Genomic DNA, 10,090 nt, shown 5'->3' with positions numbered 1-10,090 from the left:
ATCTAAAATCTAAATCTACTGGTTCCCCCCTCTCTAACCTGTAGATACATCTTCAAAAAACTCTAAAGATTAGTGAAGTGACTTCCCTTTGTAAAGCCGTGTTGACTGCCTAATCTTGTTATGGTTTCCAGGAATCCCATAACGACATCTTTAATTAAGGACTCAAGAATTTTCCCGACCATATTGTTATATATGTTAATAATTATAATCCTTGCATTCGATATAGTGCCTTATCACTTACAATTATCATTATTATTCTTATTATATGGAACTCTCAGTCTGGTTTAGATTCACTTAATAAAAATTGCATTTAATGCAGCGCCTTTTCACGTCTTCGCGACATCTCAAAGCGCTTCACAGAACATACTGTAAAGTGACTCAGACCGTGCGTTTCGTGGGCGAAACGCGGCAGCGTGGCGATGGATTCCTGCATGTGTCAGACGCACGGGTGACCAAAGGAAAAATAGTGTGGGATGAATCGAGACTCACTCGTCGAAATCTGAGCAGACGAGATCTCTGGCTCCATCTTCTGGGGTATCACTTGAAATGAAAGGAGAAAACAGTTCAGAGCAGAGACTGAGCGGGTGAAACAATCAGGAGAGATAATCCAAACACTCAATGTGGTGCCTTTAATATTCGATGGCCTGGTGTCAGTCCGGATCACTCGGTTGGTAGCAATCCCTCCTCTTGAGTCAGGAGACTTTCAACTCACTGCCTCTGGTTGGAAGGAACGTATTCTGGGAGGAATCACCAGGAATTATAGCACCTTATCAAGTCTTCGAAAAAGCGCTTCACAGAACATACTGTGAAGCGTAGTGACTGTATATTTTGTGGGCCAAACGCGGCAGCCGATTGCCCACAGAAATGTCCCACAGTCGTGGATTGAAGTGACCAAATTATTATTTTTTAAGTGATTATTACCCCCGGAAAAGCGATCCGCCAATCGACTAACAACCGGGTTCCTACTTACTGTTAGGTAAAGAGAGGCGTCTGTGTGTGTGTCTGTGTGTGTGTGTCTGTGTGTGTCTGTATGTGCATGTGTGTGTGTGTGTCTGTATGTGTATGTGTGTGTGTCTGTGTGTGTATGTGTGTGTGTGTAGTGTGTCTGTATGTGTATGTGTGTGTGTCTGTATGTGTGTGCGTGTGTCTGTGTGTGTGGTGTGTGTCTATGTGTGTGTCTGTATGTGTGTGTGTGGTGTGTCTGTGTGGTTGTGTGTGTGTGTCTGTATGTGTATGTTTGTGTCTGTCTGTCTGTGTTTGTGTATGTGTGTGTGTGTCTGTGTGTGTATGTGTGTGTGTGTGTGTGTGTGTGTGTGGGAATAAGGAAACTTGCCTATGGTTTTGCCCTGACCTGACCCGCCCGGGAACCCGGGTCCTTTTAAGACTGGAGAGACGAGATGGGGAGCGGCAGAGGTTTGGGGTAAGAATTGAAGGCTGGAGAGGGGTGGGGAGCACACGACAAGTCAGAGGGGAAGATGGGAGAGACCCAGAGGGAGTGGGAGGGGAGGGGATGAGCGTTTGGTGCTGTCAGCGCTAAGGAGAGAGACTTACTCTGGGAGTGAGTCCGACATCGTCTAAACAGGTTCACAGTCCGTGCGATCATCCGCTACAACAGAAAAAGACAGTTACCAACAACAGCTTAGAGTTACACAGCCCCCCCCCCCCCCCCCAGAGCGCTCGACAGTGACGGAGCACGACTCCGAGCTGGAGGGAGGGAAGGAGGAGGGAGGTGACCGAAGATGGGGAAGGAAGGGTTGTGGAGTGGTGGGGGGGGGGGCAAGGGGGGAGGGGTAGAGGGAGAGTGTGACAGAGTTTCGTGGCTGAATTAACAAATAACAACAGCAACAAAATTAAATTTCATCAGTGACCTTTCACGCCATCGGAGAGAACGTCCCAGAGATACCTCGACAACGATCAATAATAATAATTATTGAGTGATTAACGCGGTCCAGCAATCCACTCACCCCCGGCTCGGGGCCCGAACCCCTGACCGTCCAGCGCCTTTGGGACGTCCTCCCGACGTGGAAGGCTCCACGTGAGCGTAACCTGGTGTCGGGGGTTGAGTCGGGGACGGCTCGGGGTGAAATAAACGGCCGCGAGTTTATTGTCACGTCAACGAACGGCGCACTCACCATTTTCTCAAAGTTGACGAGGTTATTGACAAAGGTTTTGTTGCCCTCCTCGATGAAGGTCAGGTCTAGAGAGAGGACACAAGTCGGCTTCAGTCACACTCTCTCTCGCTCTCTCTCTCTCTCTCGCAGAGTCTTTCTTTCTCTCCCTCTCTCTGTCTTTCTGTCCCTCTCTCTCTCTCTCTCTCTCATTCTCTCTCTCCTCTGTGTGTGTGTGTGTGTCTGTGACCCTCTCTCTCCCCCTCTCTCTATCTCTTCAAATCTCTCTTTGTCTCTGACGCTCTTTTTTCTGACTCCCACACCCCCACCTCTCTCTCTCTCTCTCTCTCTGGATCTCTCTCTCTCTGGTTCTCTTTTCTGACTTTCTCTCTCTGAGTCTCTTTCTCTGTCTCTCTCGTTGGGTCTCTCTCTTTCTCTCTGACTCCCTGTCTCTCTCTCTCTCTCTCTCTCTCCCAAGTCTTCCTCAAGTCTCCCTGCGGTGCGGAGAGAGCTTTACACTGAACCCTTGAAGCTGCTTTGGACCAATATTGACCCCGAAATCCATTGCGTAAAAAAAAACAAGCTAAATAATAATAATAATATGAATAATAGCAATAATTTATTAATAATAATATGAATACTAATAATACCAATAATAATACCAATAATAATAATGATCCTTGTATTTCACCCACAAATATACAGTCAATTCACTTTATAGTGTATTCTGTGAAGCGCTTTGAGACGTCGAGAAGATGTGATGAGGCGCTGTGTCAAATGCAAGGATTATTATTCATTATTATTATTATTTATTGTATTCCGCACCTTTGATCAGCAGAGGCATGAAGGGCAGGAAGGGGAGACTGAGTTTACCGGCCACCATCCTGTAGGCCCTGTGGTTCCGCGAAGGGTCCTGTGGACAAACAGCGTCGCCCGTCAGTGTCTCTGCTTCGCATTCCCTTCCTCTCTCCCACTCTCCCTCCTTCCTTCTCTCCCTCCACCGCCCTCCCTCCCTCCCTCCCTCCCTCCCTCTCTCCTTTACTCCCTCCCTCCTTCTCTCCCTCTCTCTCTCCCTCCCTCCTTCTCTCCCTCCACCTCCCACCCTCTCTCTCTCCCTCCACCCCCTCCCTCCCTCTCTCTCTCTCTCCCTCACTCCCTCCTTCTCTCCCTCTCTCTCTCTCTCCCTCCCTCCTTCTCTCCCTCCACCTCCCTCCCTCTCTCTCTCCCGCTCTCTCTCTCCTTCACTCCCTCCCTCCACCTGTCTCCCTCTCTCTCTCTCTCCCTCCCTCCCTCCTTCTCTCCCTCCACCCCTCCCTCCCTCCCTCCCTCTCTCTCCCTCCCTCACTCCCTCCCTCCATCCCTCCAGGAAAGCGAAACCCAATTGACATGAACACAAACCCAACCACTTGGTGCCATCACTTACCATCAGTCTCTCAAAGCTCTGATACACTCGTCTGGTTTTGTTTGTCAGACCCTGAAACAGCCACAGATCGACTTAACAACCTCAGCGTCTTACTTTATAATAATATTGTTAATAATAATAATATCAATAGAACAATGATATTAATAACGATCATCATTATATTGTTATTAATAATAAAAATATATTAATAATTATGTTGTATTAATAAAACGATGATGATAGTTATATTAATAATAATAACAATCCTCGCATTTGATACAGCGCCTCATCACTTCGAGACGTCTCAAAGCGCTTCACAGAATACACTGTAAAGTGTACAGACTGTGCATTTTGTGGGCGAAACACGGCAGCCAATTGCGCACAGCGATCCCCCACAAACAGCTGTGGATTGAGTGACCCAATTTTTCGGGGGGAGGAGGGATTATTACCCCCAGAAAGCGATCCTCCAATTGACTAACAACCGGGTTCCTACTGACTGCTGGTAAACAGAGGAGTGTGTGTGTGGTGCGTGTGTGTGCATGTGTGTGTGCGCGTGCGTGTGTGTGCGGGGTGTGCGTGTGTGTGTGCGTGTGTGTTTGGGGAGGAAGGTTTCGCCCTGACCTGACCCCTCCGGGAATTGAACCCGGGTCCTCTCGCTTGTGAGGCGAAGGCTCTAACCACTGAGGGACACAGGGAGACTCCACAATAACTGGAGGATGTCTCAAAGTGAAGCGAGGAGACAGGACTCACCTCCCAGGTTTTGCTGAGCCGAGACACAGCGCTGTTACTCAGCCCGAACGCCACAGCAAAAAAAGAATTCATGTTCTTTTGCTCTTTACAACTGGAAACGAGAGAGAGAGAGAGAGAGCACTTAACAATACATCACATTTACACAGCGCTTTTCACGTCAGAAGTTCATCCCAAGGCGCTGGACAGTCAGGGATTTGGACCAGTTATAAAACACTGGTGAGGCCTCAGCGAGAGACTGTGTGCAGTTCTGGGCCCCACACTTTAGGAAGGATGTCAAGGCATTGGAGAGGGCCAAAGGAGATTGACCAGAATGGACCAGGAATGAGGGACTTCAGTTATCGGGAGGGCAGAGAAGCCGCGATTATTGTCCTTGGAGCAGAGAAGGTTAAGAGGAGGGGATTGATCGGGGATCGAAGGAGAAACTATTCCACTGGCGGGGGTGGGTAACCCGAGGGCACCGATTTAAAATAGTCGTTAAAAGAAACGGAGGGAAGGAGAAATGTCTTCACACAGCGAGTTGTTGGGATCTGGAGTGGTGCCTGAAAGGCCGGTGGAGCCGAGTCACTAACAGCTTTTAAGAGAGAAGTAGATAATTATTTGCGGAGGACAAGTTTGCAGCACTATGGGGAGAGAGCGGGGAGTGGGGTTGATCAGGGCTATGGGGAGAGAGGGGGGGGGGGAGTGGGGTTGATTTGAAAGCTCTTTTCAAAGAGCCGACAGACACGATGGGCAGAATGGCCTCCTCCTGTATTATTCTGTGATCCTATGGCCTGAGCTGGGGTTGGGATCTGGAGGGTGTGGAGGGCGAGGAGATTAGGGATGGGGTACTGTGGACCCAGATTCCCACCTGGAGTCAGGGCTGGAGACGCAGTAAAGCTCCCGCTACGAAGCCTTGATCTCGATTGCATCATCGTGTGAATGTTTTTTTGAAAGTTTATTAATAATAATAATCCTTTTGCCTTTGATGCAGCGCCGTATCAGGTCTCAAAGCGCTTCACAGGACGTACCATAAAGTGTGGCGACTGTGTATTTTGTGGGCGAAACTTAAGTACTGAAGAGTTGAAGACGTGTTAGCCCTTCTCCCCTTCCCCCCACCCCCCCCTCCCGCCCCCACCATCGCCCGACGAAGGTCCTACTCACTAGGCAGCGAGTTTGATGAATTTTTTGAGCAGTTGAACACGTTTGTCTAAGTCGCTGCACAGACAGATCTCTGTCACCACCCAGAACTGCAGGAGGTTGAAGCGATAGAGATAACGGTCAAAGTTGGCGGTGGTTCCGTGGGGAAACTTCTGTTTCCCGAAAGTGAAATACACCAACTCCACCTGGAGAGAGAGAACGAAAGAGAGAGAGAGAGAGAGAGAGGGAGGGAGGGGGAGAGTGAGAGAGACAGAGAGAGAGTGAGGGAGAGATAGAGAGAGAGTGAGAGGGATAGAGAGAGAGTGAGGGAGAGATAGAGAGAGAGGGAGAGATAGAGAGAGAGAGAGGGGGCGGTGGGAGAGAGACAGAGAGGGAGGGGTGGAGGAATAGAGAGATAGAGAGGGCGAGAGAGAGAGAGAGAGAGAGAGAGCAGCGATCAGGAACAACTTATACAATAATAATAATCCTGGCATTTGATACAGCGTCTCGTTACGTCTTCGAGACGTCTCAAAGCGCTTCACGGGATAAAGTGTAGTGACTGTGTGTTTTGTGGGTGAAACGCGGCAGCCAGTTGCGCGCAGCCGTTACCTCGTGGACAGAAGAGAACAGTTCCCAGTCGTACTCGGTCAGGTGAATGGCCAGGTCCTTAGAGCTGACGTGCTCCAGGGTGGCCAGGCTGCCCGTGGTCGGCCAAAGCTGGTCTGGGTGTGGGACCTGCTGACACAGAGAGTGAGAGAGAGAGAGAGGGAGGGAGGGAGAGGGAGAGAGAGAGTGAGAGAGAGAGAGGGGAGAGAGTGAGAGAGGGAGAGAGAGAAGCAGAGAGTGAGAGAGACAGAGTGAGAGAGAGAGAGAGGCAGAGAGTGAGAGAGAGAGAGAGGGAGGGAGGGAGAGAGTGAGAGAGAGAGGAGAGAGAGAGAGAGAGAGAGAGCAGAGAGTGAGAGACAGAGAGTGAGAGAGAGAGAGAGAGAGAGAGAGAGAGAGAAGAGGAGAGAGAGTGAGAGAGGCAGAGTGAGAGAGAGAGGCAGAGAGAGAGTGAGAGAGAGAGTGAGAGAGAGAGAGAGAGAGAGGGAGAGTGAGAGAGACAAGTGAGAGAGAGAGAGAGAGAGAGAGAGGCAGAGTGAGAGAGACAAAGTGAGAGAGAGAGAGAGAGAGAGAGAGAGAGAGAGTGAGAGGCAGAGAGTGAGAGAGAGAGTGACAGAGAGACAGACAGAGTGTGTGTGGGGGCGGCTGCTCACCAGTGACAGCTGTTGGCCTCGGGGACAGACGTACAGTCGCTCGTTCAGTCGCAGTGAAGTGGCGAAGCAGCGAGTCCCCGGCCTCAGCTCCACACGGTCTGCAACGACAACAAATAATAATAAATAACAATAAATAATCAACAACAACAACAACAACAACAACAAGATTACGCGGGTATCGCGCCCGTCGCGGCGGAGAGACGTCCCAAGGCCCTGACAGTGACAGCGTTTCAATGAGTAATAATGCTATTTATTCAAATAATAATAAGTCAGAATTATTAATCATAAATAAATAAGAAACAATTAACAATAATAAATAACAACAATTATTAACAATAACAATAAATAAAAGTGATAGTCATTATGAATAATAATAACAATAATAACGGTAAATAATAACAGCGCCGCCCCCCCCCCCCCCCCCCCCCCCCGCGCCCCCACTCACCTCCGGCTGAGTTGACCTGGACGAGCAGCAGCTCGTGGGTCGCCCTCTCCTCGAGGGCAGTGAGTACCTCCTGGGCCGAGGCATTGAGGGGCAGCAGCAGGCGGGCGAGGCTGTGGTCTGCTCGGTAAACCTGGTACATAACTGGGCAGGAGGGTCCGGGGGGGTTAACACCAACACCACACCAACAACCCACGCAGGGCAGTGTCCCAGAGCGCTTGACAATGGCGGAGCACGACAACCGAGCCGGAGAGAGGGGGGGAGAGGGGGGAGAGGGGAGTGGGGGGGTGGGGGGAGGTGACCATACGCATGTTTGGAGAGGAGGTCTTCAGGCACGACCTGACGATGGGGAGGGAAGGGGGTGAGACGGAAGGAGGGAGAGGGGGGGCGGTTGCTGAGTTTCGGGGGGTAGTGGCTGAAAGCGCGGCCATCAATGGTGGACCTTAGGGAGGAGGGGAGGAGGGGGCAATGTCCAGAGTAATGCTCCAGCGCAGGGAGTGTTGTTATTATTATTATTATTATTTTGAAGGGATTATTACCCCCCGGAAAGTGATCCCCCAATTAATAATAATAATAATAATAATTGACTAACAACTGGGTTCCTACTGGCTGCTGGGAACACAGGCGCGGGGGGGGTAAGGAAACTTGTCCACAAACACGCACACACACACCACACACACCCCCCCCCACACACACACACACATACACACACGCACACACACACACCAACACCCCCCCACACACACACACACACACCACACACACCACACACATACACACATATACCCCACACACACACACACACACACACACCACACACATACACCACACACACACACACACACACCACACACACCCCCCCCACACACACACACATAAACCACACACACACACCACACACATACACACATCCCACACACATACACGCATACACCATACACACACCCCCCACACACACACATACACCACACACACACACACACCCGTACACCCCTCCTCACAGCGAGGGGCATCAATGGATGGACTTACTCTTATCCTGAGTCCTGATGAGCTGAGAATCCTGACTGGTCTCCAGGTTTGGAAACCAGGGAAGGTTGTGCTTGACCTACAGAGAGAGAGAGGGAGGGAGGGAGGGAGTGAGAGAGGGGAGTGAGGGAGAGAGGCGGTCGGGGGGCAGGTGGGTGAGAAGAGGAGGGTGAGAGAGGGGGAGAGAGAGAGGGGAGAGAGGTTCCAATTCAACCCCATCCCCCGCTCTCTCCCCATAGCCCTGATCAACCCCACCACCCCCACCCGCTCTCTCCCCATAGCCCTGCAAACTTGTCCTCCCCAAAAAGGGGGGAGAGAAGGGGGAGATCGCAGTGTTAACTCACAGTTCAGCACAAACTCATGTCCCAGAGAGAAAGAGAGTGTGTGAGAGAGAGAGAGAGAGAGAGAGGGAGATAGAGCTACTGAGTAATTACAACAACAACAAGATTCCATTTATAAAGCGTCTTTCACGTCAGGAGGACATCAATTAATGAGTGGTTTTCTCTGTTTGTGACCCCCACTAGGTGGTGGGGGGGGAAAGGGCGTTGGGGGGAAGAGGGGAAACATACCTGATCCTGTGACGTCCTGTTTGATGAATTCTCAGTCGAGCTGTGGAAACGAATGAGATGGTTTGTCCGTCTTCGTCCTTGTTAATGACCCTCTCGTGTGACGTAATGGGTTCCCATCAGCACTCGCCAAAACCGGGTTCAGTCACTACACGTCAAAATAACCTCTGCGCGGGGGGAGTGGGGGGTGGGGAGGGTTCAGCCGCGGTGTCTGACACACACGGAAACCCATCACCATTGCTTAGGAGCCTCGAAACCCGTCTGAGAATTCCCGGACTCCGACCTACACATGGAAACCCCAGAGATTGCTGAATGGAATTCTCTCTCTCTCTCTCTCTCTCTGGAGGGACGCCTCCTGCTCACCTAATTCCGGAGAGTATTAGGCACAGGTGAGAGCCAAGGCTCGGGGGTGCGGGGAGTACAGAGTGTGTGTTGGGATAACCGGCTAAACCCACACATAGCTCGGCCATTGAGAGAGAGAGAGGGAGAGCGCTGTCTGGCCAAGCTTTCCCGCTGCCTGTCCAGCCAGGACCCCCCTCCCCGTTAGTTAGGGCTTTGGCTGTGGGGTCACCAGGAGCAGAGGGGGGGGATTCCCGGCCCCCAGTAGCTGGTCGGCCCTTCAGAGGGGAGGGAGTGCGGGAGGGGAGGGGTGGGGAGGGCGACAGGCAGAGAATCTGTTACAAGACTGAGAGCTTGAGGTTAACGCAATTGGCTGCCGCGTTTCGCCCACAAAACACACAGTCACTACACTTTACAGGGTATCCTGTGAAGCGCTTTGAGACGTCTCGATGACGTGATGAGGCGCTGTGTCAAGTGCGATGATTGTTGTTATCCCAGCGACGTCCCCACAAACAGGCGTGGGATGAGTGACCAAATTATTATTTTTTTAAAAATTTGGGGGGGGAAGCGATTATTACGCCCAGAAAATCGATCCGTTAATTGACTAACAACCGGGTTCCTATTTACTATTGGTAAACAGAGGCGAGTGTGTGTGTGTAGAGTAAGGAAACTTGTCTGAGGTTTCGCCCCGACCTGCAATCGAACCTGGGTCCTCTCGCTTGCAAGGCGAGCGCTCTAACCACTGAGCTACAGGACCCCAAATAATCTTTGCACTTGACATAGCACCTTATAAAACACTGGTGAGGCCTCAGCGAGAGACTGTGTGCAGTTCTGGGCCCCACACTTTAGGAAGGATGTCAAGGCATTGGAGAGGGCACAAAGGAGATTGACCAGAATGGTACCAGGAATGAGGGACTTCAGTTATCGGGAGCGGCAGAGAAGCCGCGATTATTGTCCTTGGAGCAGAGAAGGTTAAGAGGAGGGGATTCGATCGGGTGAACGGGGAGAAACTATTTCCACTGGCGGGCGGGTGGGTCGGTAATCTGGATAGAGTGTGGACAGAGATAAAAGATAACAAGGGATCA

General features: G+C 51.1%; 1 protein-coding gene across 1 annotated transcript; it reads right to left on the bottom strand.

Annotated features, from left to right (window-relative positions):
• Positions 1–411: 411 nt before the first annotated feature.
• Positions 412–8,811, bottom strand: LOC121850914 (rap guanine nucleotide exchange factor 4-like). Its single transcript, XM_042344170.1, has 12 exons — positions 8,670–8,811; positions 8,104–8,179; positions 7,078–7,218; positions 6,633–6,730; positions 5,986–6,111; positions 5,401–5,582; positions 4,261–4,351; positions 3,532–3,582; positions 2,934–3,021; positions 2,133–2,197; positions 1,552–1,606; positions 412–540 (listed from the first exon to the last, which is right to left on the bottom strand). The coding sequence occupies exons 3-12, from the start codon at positions 7,214–7,216 to the stop codon at positions 437–439; spliced, it is 999 nt and encodes a 332-aa protein (XP_042200104.1). The 5' UTR covers positions 7,217–7,218; positions 8,104–8,179; positions 8,670–8,811; the 3' UTR covers positions 412–436.
• Between the last annotated feature and the right edge of the window lie 1,279 nt (positions 8,812–10,090).

Source organism: Callorhinchus milii, unplaced genomic scaffold (genome assembly GCF_018977255.1).
Source record: "Callorhinchus milii isolate IMCB2004 unplaced genomic scaffold, IMCB_Cmil_1.0 Scaffold27, whole genome shotgun sequence".
In the NCBI taxonomy this organism is placed as follows: Eukaryota; Metazoa; Chordata; class Chondrichthyes; order Chimaeriformes; family Callorhinchidae; genus Callorhinchus; species Callorhinchus milii.
Note: the sequence above shows the minus strand (reverse complement) of the source record. Positions and strands in the feature narration are given on the sequence as shown.

Bases quoted from the DNA above. Each gene is read 5' to 3' on its own strand.
- LOC121850914 (XM_042344170.1), bottom strand. From the start codon at position 7,216: ATGTACCAGGTTTACCGAGCAGACCACAGCCTCGCCCGCCTGCTGCTG. The intron at 4,352-5,400 runs GTGAGTAGGACC...TCTCGTTTCCAG, and splicing joins TTCATCAAACTCGCTGCCTA to TTGTAAAGAGCAAAAGAACA. The intron at 3,022-3,531 runs GTAAGTGATGGC...GTTTGTCCACAG, and splicing joins AGAGCTTTGAGAGACTGATG to GACCCTTCGCGGAACCACAG.